General features: G+C 35.8%; 1 protein-coding gene across 4 annotated transcripts in view; it reads left to right on the top strand.

Annotated features, from left to right (window-relative positions):
- The first annotated feature begins 392 nt into the window (after window positions 1-392).
- The window catches only part of CPSF6 (cleavage and polyadenylation specific factor 6), a 33,189-nt gene continuing 8,802 nt past the window's right edge, over window positions 393-24,779 (top strand). The window contains exons 1-10 of one of the 4 annotated variants that reach the window (XM_033116534.1): window positions 393-576; window positions 8,469-8,678; window positions 10,127-10,230; window positions 13,654-13,799; window positions 14,707-14,880; window positions 15,011-15,121; window positions 15,558-16,062; window positions 18,263-18,378; window positions 18,881-19,034; window positions 21,771-21,963. In XM_033116534.1, coding sequence (XP_032972425.1) covers window positions 517-576; window positions 8,469-8,678; window positions 10,127-10,230; window positions 13,654-13,799; window positions 14,707-14,880; window positions 15,011-15,121; window positions 15,558-16,062; window positions 18,263-18,378; window positions 18,881-19,034; window positions 21,771-21,960 — 1,770 coding nt within the window. In that variant the 5' untranslated portion in view covers window positions 393-516 and the 3' untranslated portion in view covers window positions 21,961-21,963. The remainder of the gene's footprint in view (window positions 577-8,468; window positions 8,679-10,126; window positions 10,231-13,653; window positions 13,800-14,706; window positions 14,881-15,010; window positions 15,122-15,557; window positions 16,063-18,262; window positions 18,379-18,880; window positions 19,035-21,770; window positions 21,964-24,779) is intronic. The other 3 variants (XM_033116535.1, XM_033116536.1, XM_033116537.1) reach the window with 3 other exon arrangements.

The raw sequence follows: 24,779 nt of genomic DNA on the forward strand, positions 1-24,779 counted from the left end.
CTCTGAGTAGGGATGCAGGGGTAAAGACCTTGTTCTCGCTCTCAAGGCGCTCGTAGAATGCGAATTTACACTTCGTATTTAATCGTGGACATGTAACTCCCACCTTTCTAGAAGCCCGAGCTGTGAGAAACAGTGGGAAGAGAAAATATTACCACACGCTTGCGTGTGCCTGGGGCAACGTGGAAACAGTCTCTGGAAACTGGGACGTCCCCCCGCCGCCCCCCCCCCGCCGCCCCCCCCCCCCGCGGCCCCGCTCTCGCCTGCAGGCCTAACCCAGACACACAAAAGAAACTGCCTCTACCCTCAGGGACGCAGTTTTTCTTCTGGGCCCGCCGCCTGGCGAGGTTGCACGGGAGACCGCTGCCCCAGGCAGCCCCCCTCCGCCCCCGCCTCAATCCCCCAGGCCTCGGAAGTGACGCAGCGCGCCCCGCCCCCGCCGCCAGATCCGCTGCTGCTGCCGCGGCGGGCGGACCTGCAGGAGGCGGCGGCGGCGGCAGCGGCCGAGGCCGAGGAAAAATGGCGGACGGTGTGGACCACATAGACATTTACGCGGATGTGGGTGAAGAGTTCAACCAGGTACGTGAGGGCCCCAGGCCTACGCCGCCGAAGCGGGCAGGGTTGCGGCCCGGACGCTGAGCCGGGCCAGTCGTGGGCTGCGAGCCGGCGCGGCTGCAGCCCGTGCGCCCTTGCCGCCCGTGGGCCGTGCCGCCCGGCTCCGGCGCGGCGTCCCTCTCGCCCCTCGTTCTACCGCGACGTTTCGCAGACCGAGGGCGGTGCGGCCAGCCGCGGGGGCCCAGAGCGCGGACGCGGGCCGCTGTGCAGCCGCCGTCGGCCCCTCCCTCGCCGCTACCTCGCCTCCCATTGTTAGCGGCGGCGGGCGGGCGGGCGCTTCCCGCCGCACTAGGCCCGGGCAGTGGGGCCGCGTGTGTGTGGCGGGGGTTCAGCACGGGTCGCTACCGCGCCCCCTCCCTTGCCGCCAGGTCGAGGAGCGAGCCCGGCGGGGCGCGCGCCGGCCCCCGCCTCTTCCCCGGCCTTGCCTGCCGCTCGGGCTCCGATTCCTGTCGTCGCTCCATTTTGTCTCCGTGTCCGCGCACGGTCGCCTCATGGAAGGCCGCATTCACCGCCCTTTGTATCCCGCGCGCCGGGTTTCCTGGGCCCTCCTGCTCGCGTTTGCGACAGGTTTCGGCGTGCCGCCTTTCTCCTCCTCTCCTCACACTTTCAGACGGCGGCTTGGATGTGGGCGCGTTTGCAACAAGTCCTTTGACTTTTGGACCCATGTAGATCCTTTAAAAGTCGGTGCGCTGGGTCCTGCCTCGATGGTAGAGGGCTGGCAGTGCCTTTGAGGCCCAGTCGTTCTTGGCCTTTCTGATGAAAATACCTGTGAAGATAGGTGGTCTGGGCAAAAGGAAGACTTAGAAGCGCGATGGTTGGATGGAACAGGAAAGATGGTAGCTCACCAAGAGATCAGTGGAGTGGTTAAAATAAAGAATGCCCACCTGAAATGCTTACGCTATAGTTTAAAAATAAAGGGATGTAGATGTGACCCGATTTTCAAAAGCAAAATGTTAGATACCCTCCAAGGGATCTGCTTTACATTTTGAAAGGGTGCAGAAAGTGAGAATGCAATGTTTTTCCGGTATCTCACAGGCCACCGTTGGCCTAGAACTAAGCCGCGGAGCTGTGATGTCTGATGTTGGGCATCCTTGCAAAAGATCTCGTACTAGAGCAGTGACGTTTAAGCTCTAAACCTGCTGTTCACATCTTTACTGTCTTTTATGTAGTAACACATTTTTAAAAATCAAATTGTGCCTAACTGCAGTGCACCTGAAAGCTTTATTTTTTGTATTTTCCAGGTCCGTATAAGAAACTTAATCAAATTCTACTGATTAATCTGTTTGTTTCTTCCTTTCCGTTAAGGATCTTATTTGTGACTAGGGGCTCAGGATGTGTTTTTTTTTTTTTAATTGCGCAAGCTAGTAATCCTTACCGCTCTTTTTTTCGGGAATGACTTTGTGCCCCTGGTTTAAATATTAGAAACAAATTTTCAGTTAGCTTAAATGTTTCCTACTCTGTTAGAGACTGAATATGTTTAAATGTAACCCAGTGTAATCAAAGGTTAAGCTTTAAAATTTTTGTTTTTATTGTGCTTATATTTTGAATATATGATGCCTTAATGGTGTCAGTGACAAATTAGAAAATTCTGGAGTGCTACAGTCAGATTCTAATGCTTTTAAGTCGGACATAGACTTTCAGGAATTTTTATTTATCAAATGAGTATAACATTTCATGCAAAAGAGGGCCATACCTCCATACCAAGTAAAGGAACAATTAAGTGTTCAAATCTCTTTTCATTAGATTTACTTGCAGGAATATACATTTGCTTTGCCTTTCTACCCACAATAAAGGAAAAATTGGTGTGCAATTTTAGAAGTTGAGCTTTCTTTAGGACCTCTCCATGAAATATATTTTAGGCTTTCATAAACTAAATTGGGGGTGGGCTTTTCTCTATTCCATATTGCTGTATGAAATGATACATGCTTATCTCTGTGCTGTAACTAGTGCTTATCTCTATGACTGAGCAGGAGGTAAGATGAGATTAGAATTTTGTGGCCCTAGTGAGGAATTTACTTCATATGGTTCTTTTTAAAATGTAACTTTGAAAAAAAAATTTATTTTCAATAAAAAAAATAAAATAACTTTTTGTTGACTTGTACCAATAGCATTATATCTCACACATAGTTGTATAATTTTACCAGTAAAATATTTGTACTTTTGGATAGATTAATGGGGGGATTAAATGGAAGCTTTGTTTTGTTATTTTGCATGTCATTGGCCTTTGTACTCTATTGCTTGCTGTAGCAATTCCTGTACAAAATATGGCCAAAACAAGGTTCATCCTGTTTTTTCAAATGTTACTATTATTCAAATAGTTTTCTGAATTTTCATCAGAATTAGAGGCAACTACAAAATTATTACTGATTAATTTGCACTCTATTAGCTGATGACCTTATTTGTATGTGTATAGTAAACATTCACTTTATTGTAGTTGAGTAAAATGTTTTACTAAGTATAACCAGTCTTGATTTACTTTAGCTTCTAAACTGCTGTAAACATTTAAAAAATTTTTTTGTTCTTTAATGTGAACTGCAGTTTTCATTGAATTTGTATACGTACTTTGAAATTCTCTGTAGAGTATGTATTTCCCATTTCTTCTATTTTAAATGGTCGTACTTTCATGAAGGTGTTTTTTGAGTGTGTATTTTGGGAAAGTACAGTATAAAGTGTAATGGAGACAGCTGGATAGCTCAGTTGGTTAGAGTGCCATGCTCTTAACAAGGTTGCCGGTTCGATCCCCACATGGGCCACTGTGAGCTGTGCCCTCCACAACTAGATTGAAACAACTACTTGACTTGGAGCTGATGGGTTCTGGAAAAAACACACTTAAAATAAATAAAAGTTTTTTTAAAAAAAGGTGTGAGACATTCAGCTGTCATAGAAGAAACTTTAATTTGGAGATGGGGTGAGAATAAGTTAATGAAACTATAATAAAGTTCCTTTCTTCACCAGAAGAACTTAAGAATGGGAATAAAGCTGAAGGGGAGAAAGCACATGGGACTGAGCTATTATTCTTTATGGGTGCTCTTTAGTTCTTTAATTGAAGGTCTTTGGATGTAACCAAATCGAGAACAGTTGCCCCAGTGGAAGGAGAATTTGAACGACTTCCAAACCTCTACATTACTTGAATTTGGAGTTGAGAAGAAAGCAGTTCTGTTTTAGCCTTTAGTGTGTATCTGTTCAATTTGAACTGGGATTTGTACTCAAATTATTGTTAATAGCCTAATAATTAATAATTATAGACTTTTATTTTGACCAAAACTAAATAAAATTTAAAACTCAATTTTTCAAAATACATTTCTTGAGTATCTGTTTTATGCCAACAAAGAGGGATGCAAAGTTTCGGTAGTCTCTACCTTTAGAGTGCACTGTAGTGTGGGTGAGAAACACCCATGTAATTATAACACGGACAGGTTGTGTATTGTAGAATCCACTCCTTTATATGTACCTTTATCTGTAGAGTTTTTGCTGGCAGGGAAGAGGAATGTCCAAAATTTTATGAACTTCAGGAAAGCTTGTACTGTATGCATTGAAATAGTGTGTATTTTGCTTGTTTGGAAATCAAAAGCTCTTAATGTAGAATTTATTTACTGATCTGTCTGGCAGTGGGTCACTGTAACAGTGCTGCTTTCTGACCACTAACTTTAAAATGAAACTATATAGGTAGTGGCCGGAAAAAAATTCACTTAGAAGTTAATCTAGACATTCACCTAGACATTCTTATAAGTCAGCTTGCCTTTATTTCATTAGTTGTTATATTTTATATTTAGTGATTGTATATCTCTAGCCAGTTGTCTAGCCAATTTTGGAAAATATGTTTATTAGACAAATCAGTGAAACCTTATTTCTGATAAGTTTATATTTAATAGAATACCCTGTAAGATAACTCTGTAAGGGCAACAGTTTAGTGGTTACCAGAGGGTAAAGGGGATGGTAGAAGAGGGTAAAGGGGGTCAAATTTATGGCGATGAGAACTGACTGGGTGGTGAACACAACGTAAAAAAAAAAGTCTAAGGTCAAGAATGATGAAGTAGGTAGAGATTGATTCAGAAACTTGGGTAGAAATGTTTAGAAGAGATAGAACTCTTCTCACTCAATTTTATTATTTATGAGTGTAGTCCATTCAGCTGCCAGTGAAAGTCCACATTGGTTTATGTGGAATGTTTTCAGTACGAAGTTGGCTTCCTTACTATTAGTTGAGCGTCTTACAGGAATTACAAACTGATTTTAATATCTCCCCAGAAAATAACTGGAAGAAATTAGAAAATGATTGTATTTTCTAAAAAGATAAGTATGTGTTATATTATCTGATACTGGATTTTGTGTGCTATAGCTAGTATTTGTCTTCCTTGGTATAGAGTGCGTTTTGTAAATGCAAAATGCAACTTTTCCCCCTGCATATATTTCTCTGAATGGAAATTACTATTAAATTCCTTTCTTTTTTTATGATTAAATAGAGGAGCTTTGAAACAAGTGGCCTTTGCTGTGCCGTTATTAGTAGTATCATCTCGTGCAGGAATGGTATTACTGCAATTTTAGGACCAAAAGCAGTGTTGGGCTGGTCAAGAAGAATGAAGAGTATACTACAGCTATACCATGGTCATCCCAATGATGGTATTCAGTATATACAGTATGTCTGTGGTATTACAATTTTATGGGAGGTAATTATGGGAAACTATGTCTAAAAATAACTCCTTGAAGGGGAGGGGAGGGTGATAATGAAAAAAAATGATTGAGAAACATTGTTTTTAAAAGTAACTAATAGAATTTTGGTTACTATCCATGTTATTTTTAAGTGTTTTCTCTTGGCCACAGCTATTTGTACACCATGTAGAACATAATCTTGAAGTACAAGATCTTGAGAGGATACCTTACCTTTAGAATGATTGTAGTTGATTTAGAATGTAAGAAAAGAAAAAATTACTTAGTGGAGTTTTAAATAAACCCTGAGAGCTGTTAATTATTGGAAGTTATATATAATGCACAGCTCTATTGAGCTACTGTGAAAAGTAGATAGTTAAGATTGTGCAGCATTTGGGATCTAAAATTATTAGAGGAGTAATGTTGATATTTTCTTGTTTTTTGAATGCCATTAAAATTTCCAAAAGGTAATAATTGAAAAGACTCTTTACGTAGTAGAAGCTAACATTGTTGACTATTTCTCTTTAACAAAGTAGAAACCATTTTCTTTTGTTTGTTCAGTAGACTTTCAGAGTTCACTTTCTTTGTATATGACCTGTGACATACATTTTGCAAAATTTCAGAATATGGGTGTTTTCCCCCCTTTTAAAGTGGGGACAATAAGTAGGTTGTGTTCTGTATTTTTTTTTTTTTTTTAATGTGGAGAGTAGGTGTCATGCTGAAGCTGAAAAGATTACTAATACTACAAAAGAATTTGTGCTTTGAGTTATGTTTTTATAATGGTAGCAAATGTATTTAGATTCATTAATATTTTTTCACCACGACCAAATGCATACCGTTGGGGCTAGAAGTACAGGCTGTGGCCTTGGAACAGAGCGAAGCTAACTAGTCCTCATGGAGATCAAACCCCAGGACCATGGTCTCAATTAGCATCATACTTCAACCAATTGGAAGCAGTCCAACTACCAGACAATCTGGCTGATCCTAAATATTGGTAGAATCATATCAATATGGAAAATTGGTTGATGTCAACATAGGAATTCATGGACGGACAAAAATAGTAAGTGATTGTGATTCACCAGGTTAGTGTAGCTGCAATTATGCTTGTAAATTATTGTCTACTTATGTAAACATTTTCCTAGATTTACAACCAATGAAAAATCGAATAATGTGTAAACTTGTTTGGTGAAAGTATACATTTAAATACTTTTATTTTAGTCCTGCTATTAATAACCCTTGCATTCTTTTTTACTCTCCCTCAGACCACATGTTGTGATTATAGTCTCTGCTGAGGAGGATGGAAACACAGCTTCCTTTGAATAATAATTATTATTATTATAATTCTACTTGACGTACAGAACTGGATTGCAAGAGAGTTTAAAGTGCCCACTACCCTTTCTGGGAAGCTTTTTAGTAATTTTAAGTGTGTTGAATCACTGCTGCAACTACGTCACCTGAAGCTTCAGCTACACTGAAACTTCATAACAAAACTCACCCTCCTTTTTTCTAATTTTTACTTTCACTGCAATTTGAGCATGTTACTTTAACAAAAACTCGGTTCTGAAAGATTATTTTGGTGTTGCTGTACAAGCAAAATTAATGGATTATTCAGTGACTTGTGGTCTGCCCATTGCTGAAGATGGGTTTGTTCTCTGACTTAACCTTGAGATTTTGGATCCCTTATTAAATAAGCCTTACATTCTACCTCATAACAAAAGTGTTATGTAAAGATTCTGTTATATAGTTAGTAAATTGGTTAGCTCTGTTATGCGGAAGATTATCTGAAGATGACTTCACAGATTTCAGGTCCCTTTGGCTATGTGTATAAATGGTGTTTCCCCGTCTAGGATTTTTCTTTTTTAAAAAATCTGACTTTGGCTCCCTTCTGAATAACAAAACAACAGCTCTGTTCCTTTGGGGGCCTATAATAATATTTTGTTGATCTGTTTACAGTCATATTATGAATGCTTCCTCTGGGTCATTCTCTATCCATGTAATAGTCAATCTTTAAAACTACCAGCTCCTCTTTATATGCCATTTGTATAACAATTCATCCTTTAAAAATTGTATTAATGGGAGAGGATGTGAGTTATGGCTGAATTCTAAGTTTGTTGTTTTGTAACTAATTGCCTCTCTATTATCTCAAATATTCTGTATCATAAGAATAAAACACGTCACATCAATTTAAGTACTTAGTGGTGGGAAAAGGGAGGAAAATGAAAATTTTTTCACTTCTATAGGCTAGCTAGGCCTGTGGCCCAGTAATGGTACCAAAGGCAATGTAAATGGTGTTGAGTGTTCTGCCAATACCTGCATTTTCTTGGGCTTATTTACAAATTAAACCCTCCTTATTTCATTTTTCTCCTCTTTACACATGATTCTTTTCCGTTTTCCTTTTCCTTGCTTATTTACGCATGTAAGTGGCATTCACTAGCATTGCATTAATTCAGCTGGTGACACTCAGTGGCAAAGCTTTACTGCCTAAATCCTTGTTCACATGTTTTTTTCTCTTGCTAATTGACTAGATGTCTGAGAAGTCAGGTAAGCATTAACTCTTTGTTGACTGAGAATAATAAAACTGTCGGTAGATACTAATTTGTATAGTTTTAAGTGTGTTTTATTCTTTTTCCCTTGTACCTTTGTTATGACATTTGGAATTATTTACTTACCCACATTTCCTTATTCCCTGTGGCTCAGCTCACTGCTTTTTTCTAAAACTAATAGCTTTCACAGGGTTGGGAAAGAAGATCCTGATATATCACAGAAAATAATAGTTGTCTTTTTCTCTTTTTCTGCAGTTAAATGCTAAAGATTTGTAATGGCTCTGATTTCTGTGATAATTTTGTATCAATTTTTTAAAGCTTATCTATTTTTATTAATTCTTGTGTTACTACTTTTACTTTAATAGTATTTTACTTCCAAGAAAAGTTTTACATTATTAATTTTGCCTCCATATTATTATTTTCCCAGAGAAACATTATTTCCTATATTACAGTAAAATTGTGGGAAAATAGGATTCTTTGGATAGAAATTCACTTTACAGGCACTGTTCAAGAATACATGTATGGCATAAAGTGTAAGATGTGTACCTAGACCTTTGGGCCTTTTTCTATCTTCAACCAGATTTTTAAAACAAAAAATGTTGAATTTGTGTTCAAATCTTAGTAGTAGTCTGACTATTGTATAACTAGAGCATTATTTCTGTATCTCAGGAAGCTGAATATGGTGGGCATGATCAGATAGATTTGTATGATGATGTCATCTCTCCATCTGCAAATAATGGAGATGCCCCAGAAGACCGAGATTACATGGATACTCTCCCACCAACCGTTGGTGATGATGTGGGTAAAGGAGCAGCACCAAATGTTGTCTATACATATACTGGAAAGAGAATTGCATTATATATTGGAAATCTAACATGGGTAAGTAAACTTAGCATATGAATTAAATTATTGGTAATTGATTTTGAGCTGGTCCAGTTAACGTTTTTCTCCAGTTTTATAAAATAAAAATTTGAAGTTACTAGATTGGTGGTTCTATATGTTTGCTCATGCAATGAGGAGGGCAATAAAAGTATCTTTAAAACATAAATTCAGCTCTTCTAGTTTTGAATTTTGTAGTCATTCATCTTATTTTGGTAGCGATTTCAGTGAAACATATTCAATTATTTTATCGTCAGATCAATTATTCTTTTTACCTTACTATTCCTACACTTTAGCTATCCCAATTTTACAAAAAAAAAAAAATGCTTACATACGGTCTTAACCAGGATTCAGAACTGTAAAAGGAGAGAAAGAGACAATATGAATCTTGGTCTAAAAAAGTTTCAATATCTAATCTATGTTATGGGCTTGTTGAGTTTAATTTCTGCTCTTAAATTTGAAATCTTAATTTATGGAAATATTGTTATATATATATTGTATTATAATTTGAGTATGTGAGACTAAGATTAGTGTTTGGGAGATTCATTAACTGGATGTTCAATGTATCTAATTTTATTAGCATTAAATCTTAATTAGAGCATGTGCTCACTTCGGTAGCACATATACTAAATGTTAATTAGAGCAGTGCTACAGAATATTTACATCTTTCCACTATATGCAATAATGTTTCTAAGTAAAGTTTTAAAATTGTGTAGAAATCAAAACTTATCATTCTTTCACATCCTTAATAGCATTTTAAATGTTTCCATTTAAAAAAAAACTAATTAAACTGATTGATCTCCTACCAACCAGTCTGAGCAGTTTTTTACAATGTTGGAGACTGGAGCGGTATAGTTATGGAGAGTGGTTGCTAAGTACGAGTTTGACTCTTACCTCTTCATCTATTAGTTTGTGAAGTTACACAAGCTCTTTAACCTTTCTATTGCACCACATGTAAAATAGGAATAGTAATAGGACTTGCACGTTATTAAGAGTTAAATATTTTATATAAAGTACATGGTAGGTACTCAATACATATGTTTCTTTTTATCTTATGTTAAAGCATAAGATGGAATTTATTTCCCCAAATAGTTTCCTTTAAAGAGAGGAAGCGACAAGTGACATTGGTTTTATTGAAAATTTAAAAGCATAGCAGTTTATAAAGTTGGAAAAGAGCAGAACTTTTTAAGAGTAAAACAATACATATATCTGATCTCCAAGAGTTTGTATCTTCTGATTTCCGAAACTTAGCAAGGCATGTAGTTAAGTCCTCAGGTGCTTTTTTGCTGTTTAAAAATTGGAGACTGACATGCAGTAATTGCACTTCGATTTTTCACTGAGTATTAATTTTCTCCTGTTTATCCTGAGTTTACCCTTAAAAACTAAATTGAAGCAATAGAAATCTTGGATATGGTTTGATGGTTGATGAGGGGGGAAATGTCTTGCAGTGGACAACAGATGAAGACTTAACTGAAGCAGTTCATTCTTTGGGAGTAAATGATATTTTGGAGATAAAATTTTTTGAAAATCGGGCAAATGGCCAGTCAAAGGGGTAAGAATTTTGTTTTAATTCTTTTTTTTTTTTAATGTAAGTTAGTAGCTAGTGATTATAATCTTGGGGGTGTGTTTCCTGAAATTTAATGCTGACTACATGTGTGTAAGCATTAATGCCGACTACATGTGTGTAAGATGCTTTAGTATCCACATTGGCAGGAGGTTCCTGGACAGATTCATATTCATTTCACTTGCCCTGTGATCTAGCTAATTTTCCTGAGTTCCATGTGTGGTTGAAATGTTCATTGAAATAACAGTTTGAAGAAGTGTTACTTACTATCCCTGTGCTTAAGGGATGCAGGAAGATGAGCAACTGGAGAATGGGAGTAACATGGATATTTTGCTTAATTTTTATTAACTATTTATACAAATGTGGTAGGGTCATTATAGGAATGTTATAAAATACAAATATCAAAAATAAAATAAAAGAAAAAGCCACAATCTCACTATCCATAGATGATCACTCTTAACATTTTAGTGAATATACCATACCGTATTTTGCCATGTATAATGTGCACCCACGTTTTTGGCCCAAACTTTTAGGGAAAAAACTCTTTTGTTTTAATTGTTTAATTCAAATTTTTATTTGTTTACATTTAGGTACTTGTTTTTTGTATTATAAAGGAATTTTAGCATTTTTTAACATATTGTGGTACAAGAAATTTTATGTAACAAATTACAAAACACAAGAGCAGATACAAGGTACAAGGAATTAATTTTATGTATAGGTAACAAATTTACAATATTTATGCATCATAGAAGGCCAAGAACTCTTCGTCATTGCAAGTTCATCATAAGTTCAACAAAACCAGTTGTATTCCAGGGTATTATTTTGCATACAGATATTGTTATTGATTTCTAGAGTTACACTTTTAACTCATAGGCATAAATAAAAGTATTAAAAACATTTATATAGATACGTAATTAGTACTACCCATATATAATGCGCATCCTTATTTTTCCCTCACACACACAAAAAGTGTGCATTATGCACGGCAAAATACAGAACTTCCAGGTTTCTTCATAGGGCTTCCTATTTTGCAAAAAAAAAACAACAGGATTGTAACTCGCATGTTTTATAACATGTTTGATACCGAAGTAAAACAAATATTTATCAATAAATACGCATTTTCTCTAATATCTAATTCTTTCCCTTATAACCTTGTATGCTACTGTAATTTATTTTATCGTTTGTATTTTTGGTTATTTGGGTCATTTCAAGTTTTTACCTATTATAAATAATGTTACAGTAGGCATCATTTTATATAAATCTCTTGAATTTTTGCTATAGCCTCTTACTTGGTGTTCCTGCTTTCACTGCAATCCCCTAGAGTCTATACTACACGTAATAGAAGTTGTAAAAAAGTGACATCAATATTTGCTCAGAGTCTTCCTATCTCAGAGTAAAAGCCAGAATGTTTACTGTGGCCTACAAGGCACTGTGTGATGTTTCCTCACCATCTCTCTGACCTTATCTTTTTCCACTCTCTGCCTCCTTATGTTATTTCACCCACTTTAGTCTCTTTGTTGTTCCTCAAACACATTCCTAGTTAGGATCTTTACACTAGCTGTTTTCTCTTGGTTTATTTTCCCCAAAAACATCCACGTGGATCTCACTTCATTCAAGATGGGTTAAGAATCCCCTCCCTGACCATCTTGTGCAAAAAGCACCTTCTGCTCCCATTACTCTGTTTCCTTTATGTTTTTTCTTTATGATGGTGTCTTTTATTTGTTTATTGCCTTGTCTTGTCTCCCACTAGACTGTAAGTTTACGAGAGCAGGGATTTTGTTTTGTTCACTATTGTATCCCTAGCCCTAGAATGTTGCCTGGCATGTAGGAGATGGTGCTCAATAAAGATTTGTTAAATTAATGAATTCATTAAATTGTTTCTAAATGTTGTGACCCAAGATAATCTTGAGTCAAACTGGAATTTGTTGACCAGAATAAGGGATCTATCTAATTAATGGACCATTTTGAATATTAGGGAGAAAAAGGTTCTAACTTCTTAAGAGCACTCCTGATAATAATCTAGAATATCCTATAACTGTACAAAATTGGTAATCATTCATTTTTCGTTTTAAATGTATTTTTCTTAATTGCGGTATTCACATACCATCAAATTCACCCTTTTAAATGTGCAATTCACAGGTGTTTAGTATATTTACAAAGTTGTGCAACCATTGCCACTACCTCATTCAAGAACATTTCATCATCCCCCAAAGAAATCTCATACCCATTAACAATCTGTCTCTATGGATGAGCCTTTTCATTGTAAATGGAATCATATAATATGTAGTCCCATGTGACAGACTTCTTTCACTTAGCCTAATGTTTTCAAGGCAATCCATGTTGTAGCATGTATCAGTACTTCTTTTTATGGCCAAATAATATGCCATTAATTGAATGTACCCCCTTTTTAAATTTCATCCATCATCTGATGGACATTGGGGCTGTTCCCATTTTTGCTATTGTGAAGAATGCCCCTATGAATGTTCATGTACCAGTTTTGTATGAACATGTATTTTCAATTCTGCTAAGTGTGGGTGTATGTGTGTGTGTGTGTGTGTGTGTATCCAGAATAGAATTATTAGATTATATGTTAACTTTATATTTAACTTTTTGGGGAACTGCCCGATTGTCAAAATGGCTGTGCCATATTACATTCCCATCAGCAATGCATGATGGTTCCCGTTTCTCCATATCCTCACCAACCCTTTTTAATTGTCTTTTTCATTTAAAGCTACCTTAGTGGGTGTGAAACGGTATCTCGTGGTTTCAATTTGTGATTTTCCTGATAGTTAATGATGTTGAGCATCTTTTCACAGTGGCATTCATAATAACTGAAAAGTGGAAACAACCCAAATGTCCAGCAGGTGATGAGTGGGTTTTTTAAATGTGGTATATCCATATAATAGAGTATTATTCGGCCATAAAAAAAATTCAGTACATATATATAATGCCACATGCATAAACCTTGAAAACATTGTGCCAAGTGAAAAGCCAGTCACAAAGGACCATTTATTGTTTGATTCTATTCATATGAAATGTCCAGAATACACAAATCTGTAGAGACAGAAAGTGGATTAGTGGTTGGTTAGGGTTGGGGGATGGGAGGAAGTAGAGTGACAGCCAATGGGAATGGAGTTTATTTTGGAGTGATAAAAATGTTCTAAAATTGATTGTGATGATGGTTGTAAAACTCTAAATGTACTGAAAAACACTGAATTGTACACTATGAGTGGGTTGTCTGGTATGTTACTTAAAAAGTTAAAGATGAAAGTTTGAACTATGTAGTTTTAATTCATGAAATATTTTCAGTTCTCTTAGATAAAATTAAATTCAGGCCATTTCCTTTATAATAACAGTAGCATTATTAATCTCTCCTCACTTTGTACCCTCACCCCCCTAAACATCTTTTAGGTTTGCCCTTGTTGGTGTTGGATCTGAAGCGTCCTCAAAAAAGTTAATGGATCTGTTGCCTAAAAGAGAACTTCATGGTCAGAATCCTGTTGTGACTCCATGCAATAAACAGTTCCTGAGTCAGTTTGAAATGCAGTCCAGGAAAAGTAAGCAATCCCTCTGAGGCTTTTATTAAAAGATATGTATTTTCACCGGTGTTGCTAACATTTGTTAGATGTTATACTGGAGAAGTCATCTTAATATTTAGTTTGTTGGAGAATCCATTTTAGAAAGTCCATGCTTTGAATTTGATTTATTTACTGGTTATGACTGGTCCTGTGTACTGGAAACCTACTCCCATTTTTCTCTAGGTGTCACAAACCTAATACTATTCAACAGTGTGCAAGTTCTATAGCCCTGCCATTCTTGTCCTGTCATTCCCATCCTAGAGAAAGGAAGAAACTACATTCTAATCCTTAGATTGAAGGAAACTTATGTGGATGTGTGTTATGGTGGGGGAGAAACCACTGATAACCAGAAAATATTCGTTGATTTCTGCTTGGCACCAAGACTTTTCACCACTTGGTAAAGTGAATATAGAAAAGATTTGCCATTACACACTTATGAATGTAATCGCTTATTGAGATAAGATGGATGATCATGTAATTTACAAAAATTCAAGTGGTTGTTTTTCTTTTAATGTTTTAGCACTTAAGACTTAACTAAAAAATATGTTACAAAATTTAAATGATCTGTGCTTACTGAAATTCAGATTTCTGTTGGAGAATTTTGGTCTTGGCTGCTGCAGAGTACTACTGGTCTTTTGAAAGTAACTATTTACTCATTGGAAATACATTTATGCCTTATATTTTGAGACTTCAAAACAACTTAAATAGATGTGAATGTTTTCCTAATCAGTACTTCTTATGTAGTTTGGACAGGCCCAAGGCATCTATCTATAAGTTAATGTATAGTGTAAATGAATTTTGAGGTGCAATTGTTTCTAATAACAGTGGCTACATTTCATAGAACTATTTTAATAAATGCTATTTATGAGTATTTGGATGTTTGCAGCTACACAATCAGGACAAATGTCTGGGGAAGGTAAAGCTGGTCCTCCGGGAGGCAGTTCACGTGCAGCATTTCCACAAGGTGGTAGAGGACGGGGCCGTTTTCCAGGGGCTGTTCCCGGTGGGGACAGATTTCCTGGGCCAGCAGGACCAGGAGGGCCACCCCCACCTTTTCCAGGTAAAATTTTTTTTTTAAATTACCATGGATATAATGTGTCTACCTAATACCTCTTTTCCTTTTCTCTCTTTTCAAGTAATGCATTATTAATGTGACTTACTCTCCTTGTTATGCTATTTTTGGAATCCAGGAAATTTGATCAAGCATCTTGTTAAAGGAACTCGGCCTTTGTTCCTGGATACTAGGATTCCATGGCATATGGGGCACAGCATAGAGGAAATACCCATTTTTGGCCTAAAAGGTCTTTATTTTTCTCCAAACTTGCTTGACTTATATATAGAATATTTACATCCGTCTTATTATCTTACCTCTTAAAAAATCCTTTCAAGACCATTTTTCCTTGTTTCACTTTCTAGCTTGGCATCAGAGTAGAATATAAGGTGGGTGATTTCACTGTAAGAAATGTGTTATGCTGAAAGATGGAAACTATCTCTAAGCATTGTAATCTTTATTAAAGTTTTTGTTGCAATAATTTTTCTTAAGCGTAAATTGATGTAGTTAAATGTGTAAGGATATACTTCACCTTTGTAGTCGTTAGTGTAGCATTTACCATATGGGTTTTATTTAAAGAGAAAGAATCTTGGTCTATGAGTTATGCTTTAAAAGTATAATCTTGGCATAAAAGTTAAAATACCTTATTAAAGTGTGTTTTTTCTCTCTCCCCCTTTATTCCATAGCTGGACAAACTCCACCACGCCCACCCTTAGGTCCTCCAGGCCCACCTGGCCCACCAGGTCCTCCACCTCCTGGTCAGGTTCTGCCTCCTCCTTTAGCTGGGCCTCCTAATCGAGGAGATCGCCCTCCACCGCCAGTTCTCTTTCCTGGACAACCTTTTGGGCAGCCTCCATTGGGTCCGCTGCCACCTGGTCCTCCACCTCCAGTTCCAGGCTACGGCCCCCCTCCTGGCCCACCACCTCCACAACAGGGACCACCTCCACCTCCAGGCCCCTTTCCACCTCGCCCACCTGGCCCTCTGGGGCCACCCCTTACACTTGCTCCTCCTCCGCATCTTCCTGGACCACCTCCAGGTGCTCCACCGCCAGCTCCACATGTGAACCCAGCTTTCTTTCCTCCACCAACTAACAGCGGCATGCCTACATCAGATAGCCGGGGTCCCCCACCAACAGATCCGTATGGCCGACCTCCCCCATATGATAGGGGCGACTATGGGCCTCCTGGAAGGTAAGTTAGAATGGACCTTTGAAAGTAGATTTGGTGTATTAGATTGCTAAAAGATATCCAACGCTCCATTACTGAGGTTTTTATAAAATGATAGCCTTTTCTCCATATATTTAATTTTCTGTATTATTTTCTCTTGTTAGAAGAGGCAGTATGATACAATGAAAAATATACAGAACCTGGCTGGGAGTAATCGATCTCTGCCACTTACATCACCATGTGGTTTAGGGCAAGTCACTAAATCTTGGGGATTTACTTCCATCATTTCTTAAGTTAAAAGAGGTTAATAAAGATAATTTATTATCTTAAAAAAATACATAAAATGAAAATAAAGTTTAAGGATAAAGGGTCATCATGTCTGCCATAAATAAGTAAGTAAGGTATAATTTCAGCGAGCAAGTAGAATACTTAAGTTATTTTTAAGATTTTTAAATCTGAATCTCATTTATTAATTGATGACACTACACAGAACACTAAAGTTTCTTCATTGTTTTAGAAATCAGATCAGTTTGATAAGTGCTATAGATTATCTCATGCTGATTGGGAGTCCTGAGTAGCAAATTGTAACTTTTCATTAAAATTGGAACAATAATTTATAAGGATATTTGGGTACACAAAGGCTTGGTAAAACACAGGCTTTATGAAAATTAAAATAATGGTGATCCTTAGAAAAAAGCTGAGAGGAAACTCCTGTTGAACTGAGTGATCTCTTAGCCCCCTTCCAAAGTAATTAAAAAATTATCTATGTACTCATCATAATTTGGAGAGCTGTATTTATAATCTCCAAGAAGTATTTGAATTTGCCCTTCAATTTCTTTTGAGTTTATCATTTGATTTTGTAGTCTTTAACTGTCAGTATTACACTACTTTGTATTTCAGTTTGTCTGATAATGTCCTGCAGGATGGATTTGAACGTTTGCCTAATTTCATACAAATGCACAGGCCCCCAGCAGTAAATTTGATATTGTAAATAGAGTCTATTGACAGTTACCTATCCATAGATGTCACATCTTTGTGATTGCCAAAAATGCTTTGTTTTCTTTAGAAAACAAATGTTATACCTGCTAAGCTATAGTACAGATTTTCTCCTGGTCACTTCAATTCCAGTGAGCGACTACATATCAAGTGTTTACCCTTAGTGTATAGGAGTGGGTTAGGTGACTTAGTTTGACAGGATAAAATTTGATTCTCATATCCAGTGTCAAATTTTCAAGATTAAAATGGGGGTGCAGGGGGGTGCGGGGTATAATTGACTAGTTTTTATCGGGAAAAGAACTGATTACCTTACCTGGGATTTTTTTGTGTGTGTGTGTGTGTGTAGAAATAGGATGGACAAGTCAGCATTTAGTTGACATACTTGGATTTTTGAACAACATGTAATTTGGTTGGGATGTTTATAAAGTTTTGGGAATAAAATTAACTTTGTAAGCACGCAAAAGGTTAGATTAGTTATTTCCTTATTTCATTAGCATGAACGGCTGGCTATTGCTTGCTTCAACTCAGTGTCCTACCTACAGTAACTAAGATGGCAAAAAGTTTACCTTTTCCTGTACTGTACATGTGCACTTTTTTAAAGTTGTTAAGCAGCTTTAGAAAATCTTGGCATTTTATTTATTCTTTTTCAACAAATATTTGCACTTACTTAGTAACTTTTATTTTCCAGAAACTCTTCTAGGGATTCGGTGGCAAGCATCATCTAAGATCTTGTCCCTCCTGAAATTCTATTAATCAGTCGTTTATTATCCTTCTGTGTGAGTCAGGCCCTATGCTTAGAGGATGCAAACATGAATGAAACCAAATTCCTGCTCTTGATTATGTAGGCTGTATTTTTTTTTTTGCAGTCAATGTTTTTTGTTTATATATACATTTATGCATATGTATATATGTATGTATTTTGTACATGAAATATGAATGTATATTCATCAAAACAATTATGTTTTTATGTGACAGAAAAATATGTTGTAGATATTTAAATATTTCTGGCCTTCAGAAAGGCAAGATTTTAAGCTGCTATTTTATTTTAGCTATAAGACAGTGGTATAAGAAAATTTTGCTTAGATTTGTTCTCTTTGTAGGAGGAATAGCATACTTCCTAAGCTCTAAGGCACTTGTCAAAAGCAACCAGTATGAATTGCTTTATACTGTTAAAACTAACTTAGAAAATTTGTTGAGTAAGATAATAAGGTTTATTTTGATTTTATAGGGAAATGGATACTGCAAGAACGCCATTGAGTGAAGCTGAGTTTGAAGAAATCATGAATAGAAATAGGGCGATCTCAAGCAGTGCTATTTCAAGAGCTGTGTCTGATGCCAGTGCTGGTTTGTAGATTTCCTTCTGTATTAATATTTCTTATTTATGTTATTAGGAATGACCTAAAACTTAAGTACAGTGTTGAAGATTGATCATTTACATATAGTAGTGATTTTTATATTCCCAAGTCATTACCTGTACTTTTTAAAAAGCATTGAAGGAAGTTGTTTGTCACAGTATAATGGAAAAATCCCCAATTTAAAAATTTTAGGTGTAGATTTAAATCTTTGCCCTGATATTTAATGGCTCAGGAACCTTATGGCAGCTCATTTATTATCATATTTACAAAGTGATACCTGCTTCACACAGCTTTAACAATAAATTGTGCTAATTTCATGCACATACTCCTAAAAGCCTTTTCTAAATGGTGAAAGACAAAAAAACTAAAACATCTTCTGTGGTCATTTTAAAGTGCGCTCTGTTTGTGAAATGCTTTATCACCATAGGTGGTTTGGTGGTATTTTGAAAATAACATTTATTTCATTTCAACCCTTCTTTGTCCCCTTACAGGTGATTATGGGAGTGCGATTGAGACATTGGTAACCGCAATTTCTTTAATTAAACAGTCCAAAGTATCTGCTGATGATCGTTGCAAAGTTCTCATTAGCTCTTTGCAAGATTGCCTTCATGGAATTGAATCTAAGTCTTATGGTTCTGGATCAAGGTAAAACTTTCCTGTCTCATGTCTATTTAAAACTGCTACTTTACAAACAGGAAAAACTATTACGTTTGGGAATTTTAAATAGAACTTTGATTGTACTTATTACTGTTTACTCAGCAGTTAGAACCCTTAAAGGCTTCCAGTTACTCTCAGAATAAGGCTGCAAACGTTGAGGCACCGTGTGATATAGTTCCGGTCTGTCTTTCAGCCTCATTGTGTACCTCCTGCTTTGCTCACTTCTTTAGCCATACTGGTCTCCCTTCTCTTCCTCTTGACACCTCAAGCGCTTGATCATCTCTCTGTTTTTGTATTTGATACTCTTTTATGCTAGGAGCCCTTTCCTTGGTTCTTCACATAGCTGGCTGCCTTCATGCCTCAACTCAGTCTAGCTTCTGGTGGGGGGTAGGTGGGGGAGGGGTCTTTTTCCAGGTTATCCTGTTGTGTTGTTCTTTCTTTCATAGTACTTACCATAATCTATACTTACTTATAATTAATTCACATTTGTTTTTTCATTATACTTGTTGAAAGATGGAAGGGGCCTTATCTGTAGTGTTCACTACGGTATACAGAGGGTGCCAAAAAAATGTATACACATTTTAAGAAAGGAAAAAACTATTAAAATTATAATAATATATACCGATAACAAAAGATGAATACAAGTCATGTTGGACTTCTGTAGTTACAAGAGGCGCTCAAAGTGGTTACCATCAGCATAATTTTAATAGTTTTTTCCTTTCTTAAAATGTGTATACATTTTTTTGGCACCGCACCCTCTGTATTTGTTTATTTGGGGTGACATTGGTTAATAACATAAGTTTCAAGTGCACAACTCTTTAATACATCATCTGTGAAATGCATTTTGTGCTCACCACCCAAAGTCTAGTCTTCTTCCATCACCATATATTTGACTCCATTTACTCTCTTCAGCCTCCCCCCACCCCCATTCCCCTCTGGTAACTACCATACTGTTGTCTGTGTCTATGAGTTTATTTTGTTCATTTGTTGCTTTCTGTTTTATATCCCACACGTGAGTCGAATCATAAGGTTCTTGTCCTTTTCTGCCTGACTTCATTTAGCATGATACTTTCTAAATATCCATCTGTGTTGTCGCAAATGGCAGTACTTCATCCCTGTGGCTGAGTAGTATTCCACTGTATATATGAACCACATCTTTATCCAGTCATCATCAGTGGACACTCAGGTTGTTTCCGTTACTTAGCTACTCTGTATAATGCTGCAGTGAACATAAGGGTACATATGTTTTTACGAGTAAGTGTTTTCTAATTTTTCAGGTAGATACCTGGAAGAGGGATAGCTGGGTTGTATGGTAGCTTTATTCTTAATTTTTTGAGGAACCTCCATGCTGTTTTCAGTAGTGACTCTCACACTATTTCCAATGACTAAACAGTGCTTGATACGGAATGGGTGCTAGATAAATGTTTTTGAACAAGGGAGTTAGTGAATGAGTGATCTATTCTTAGTTTTTTAATTAGGTAAATTCCTTTTTTTTAGCATTCTGCTAACCTTGAAATAGTACACATTTTGGAAAGGTAGATCTTTAATCTTCACATGATATTTTTAGATCTGTCTTTTGTTTACTTTATCTGGTGTTAGAGTCTTCTTCATTAAGTTAAGGAAAAGGAGCTTATCTTTGTCATGGTTCCCAACTTTTGACCTAGTGTGAGGATCTTTGTATCTGAAGAAATTTGTCATAGCTAAACACCATATCTTACATATCTTCTTTTTAACTTTTTAAGTCCACAAAGTGAGCACCTAATAATGTTTGCTAAATCTAGTTGTCTGGTGCAATAATATAAAATAGACATTTAAACTAATAGGCAATTTTTATTTCCTTATTGTAAATTTCAAATTTTGAATAGCAGAGTTTCTAAAAGTATTTTAGGCAATATGCTTGGGTAAATTACTTGTGGGTTGTTTTGTTTGTTTGTTTTTTTAAGCTGGTTCATGAAACATTTCTTTTTATTAAATTATAATATGAATAGTATCCCAGATTTTACCTGTGATCATAATTACTAGGTTTCTCCTTTGCTTCCCACCACATCCCCCAGCCCTCCCAGCAAATGTACCCTCTTTCCCCGAAAATAAGACGTAGCCGGACCGTCAGCTCTAATGCGTCTTTTGGAGCAAAAATCCAAAAGACGCATTAGAGCTGACGGTCCGGCTAGGTCTTACTTTCAGGGAAACACTGTATATACTATTAGAAAGTTTCTCAGAGGAGTATCATATTTTGGATAGTTAGGAATGTAAAATTGATAACTTAAATATAGGTTTAGATAACCTGTTTTAATGGGTGGTAATTTTTGTGTTTTTAAGTCCATTGTATATTAATTTCATGAATTTTATATCTAAACTACCTTCGATAGGTTCTTTAGCTTAACAGACAAAGCCTTTGAATTTTCTCTCCTTCACCTTTTTGTTTTTTCATTCGGTAAACACTACATGTCTGGTTTAGACCTAGTTATAATAAATATAATGGATGATATGTATTGCCCTGGTGTGTCTGGTTCCCAATTTTGGAGTGAATATTTTTAAAAAACGGAATTTCTAGTTCATGCCTGTAGGTGAGTTGGTAAATCATTATTGACAGTTCAACATATCATATGTCTAAACTACATTTATAAATAATTTTTTGCCTTAGGTATTTTTAAACACCAAAATATTAAATATCTTTTTAAGCTGTCCAGTTATGGAGAGCATTAATCCAGTAATTTCTTTTAGAAGACGTGAACGATCAAGAGAGAGGGACCATAGTAGATCACGAGAAAAGAGTCGGCGTCATAAATCCCGCAGTAGAGATCGTCATGATGATTATTATAGAGAGAGAAGCAGAGAACGAGAGAGACACCGGGACCGAGACCGAGACCGGGACCGAGAACGTGACCGAGAGCGCGAGTATCGTCATCGTTAGAAGGTGGGTATTCCTTGTTCCTGTTGCATTTAGTATGTGCATTATTAACAGCAATTATAACTCCGAGGCTATTGTTTATACAGTATATACCTACATTGTAAATGATCAACTACTTGTTCTGAATTTAATCTTCTGGAAACATCAGAGACAAATGACGGGTAAGAAATAACAGGTAAAAAATTTGACCTCTTATCCTTGAATATTGCTGAATTATAACTTTTAGGTTTCAGATTGTTAAGGGTCTTAAGAAAGCAAGAAAATAATCAAGAGGACTCATTGTGTACTTCTAAAATGTAAAAATTTGGATTCTCTTAATCATATACATAGTTTGCATATGATTTAAAATATAAAATACAGAGAGTTAATTCATATATGTGTAATGTGCTTGGGCTTTTAAAAATAAATTTAAAATTGCTCTCCTTGAACTAACTTCATTTATCCCTAAAACTTTTAAACAAAATTTAACACTATAATAGTTTATAATGCCACGAGGATGGTTTCTCAGTGTTGAAAGAGCTTTTCTACTTAAAATTTTTTTAGAAAGAACATTTTTCTTGGCATCTGTTTTTTGTTTTTAAAAGAAAAGAAGCAGTATCCTTTAATTTGCAAAGAAGATGTGAAACTTATTCAATTAAAATGGGTTTAGGGTACTCCATATCTAAGAGTTTTAAATTGTATCAAATCATACAACCCAGGTTATAATAACCTTGAAATAATTTTCTTTGATGTTTCATTCATAAACCATAATCATTGTCTTTTTTTCTGTATTTTAAAACTATTTATTGTGTACATTTTTCACAAAGTGGAAAGAGTTGTCTGTTTATACTTCATTTTCACGTGTAATTTTATTTTTATATTTGTGAACAGCATTAATTCATGTGAAGGGGGCACTATAAGGCTTGTGCATGTGACACAGGTTATTCTGTAAACAAATATTTTTTCTTTATATGTTGGTGACATTCAAATTAAATTAAGCTAAAAGAAACCTTTTATAGATAACTATTCTTTACACAGTTATTTTCCATAATCATGGGAAACACTGAAAATTAAGTCATGGTAATTGTTAGTATTTAAATTGTTAATGGGCAAAATGAGTTTATCAAGTGTATAGTTCTGTGATAGAATAGTGGTTTCTTAAACTACGTTTTAGCAAATGAGATCCTTTTTGGATAATAAAATTTAGAAAATAAGCATGTAATACAGTCGTATGGTTTACCAATAAGCTATTACATTATTTACAGTTTTAAGGGCTTTTGAAGTGAAAAGGCCAGTTTAATACTTTTCCTTGCATTTTGAATATGCATTGTGAATATTTATCAAAATTTTAATTTTAAAATAGTCCTCCACATATTGTATTGTAGAGTTTAATATAAGAAATTCTTAAAAAACGTTTCTTTAATATGATGCAAAACATCTTTCACTTTTACAATTAGCTTAGTGAAATTGACTTTTTTTTAGATATGAGTAAGAATTGAATATTGTATCATGTAAATTTAAAACATTAAATTTTAAAGATGTAGCTTTTTCCACCCCTGGGTTGAATAGATCTGATTTCATCTTACAAAACAATTCTCAGTGTCCGTCAGTTGCTTAGGTTAATTGTGGCCAAATTACTACATGAAATGCTTAACTATATTAGCCATTTCATTTATAAAAGTAAGATACAGGTCCTATGAGTTATACTTGTATTTAGACTTTGTCAATTATCAACCAGCTTCTAGTTACTGAAGGTATGGTAATGAGACTAGCATACATTTTCAGTCATCTCTAAAATTGGGTGTGTCCATCAAGGGGCTTCTGAACCAGTTTATACCCAAAGTTAATGAATGAGTTTTCTTACTGGTTCTTTTTAAACTAGAATAGTAAGCCAAGTAAACTCCTTCTTGAAAAGTTCATTGTTAATTTTAAATACTTTGAATTAACTAACATTACATTTCAGTAATGGGTACACCTAACTATATCATGGCTTGAGTTTCATTACATTCAACATTAACTATGAATTCCTAACTTGCAAACTACTGTTCACATTTTTTCTTAATCACTGATATGTACCATACCAAAATTTCCATGTTTTGTTTGTACATTAATCAGAATTGAGTTGTAATATTGTTATGTGCCTTCATCCAAGCAAAAATTTTACATAAGCATTTCCAGTGTGAAAAATTCTGTTATCGTGGAATATTATACCTTTGCTATACTAAATAGTATTTATTGCGGGTGTAGACATGAATAAAGGGATGGGGACTGGGATTAAATACAGTCAAGTGAAAACTTTTTAAAACAACTATCTGCACATCTTAATCACCATAACAATAAGGTCTGTTGACCTTTTTTAGAAGTTTTTAAATATGAGTCCTTTTGAGCTTTCATGTAAATCTTAAATTGACTTAATGGAATAAGGGTAACTTGGAAGCTAAAGTGAATGTCAGTAAGTCTGTATACAAATAAAACAATGTAATCTATTATTAAAGTGATGATGAATGGCTAAAAGGCAAGTTCTTAATTTAACTGGAAACGATGTTGGCAAACTGTTAATGTCTGTCCCATCTTAATTTTTTTTTGTGTTTAAACTGTTGGTAACTGTTGGTTAATTGCATTCTCTCATTTAAAAAATGTATTAGTTTTTCTAAAAGCAGACAGTATTAAGTTCAAATAGATAATATTTCAATGGGAATATCAGTATTGTAAAATTTCGGTATGTATATATATTGTGCTTCATATTCTGTAATTTCTGCCTCTATTCTCAGACCACTCTGAGCAAAACAAAAGTAGCTCAGTCTTTTAAGATTGTATACTTCTGACAGAAATAATTTTATTTT

This window comes from Rhinolophus ferrumequinum, chromosome 10 (assembly GCF_004115265.2).
Source record: "Rhinolophus ferrumequinum isolate MPI-CBG mRhiFer1 chromosome 10, mRhiFer1_v1.p, whole genome shotgun sequence".
Lineage (NCBI taxonomy): Eukaryota > Metazoa > Chordata > Mammalia > Chiroptera > Rhinolophidae > Rhinolophus > Rhinolophus ferrumequinum.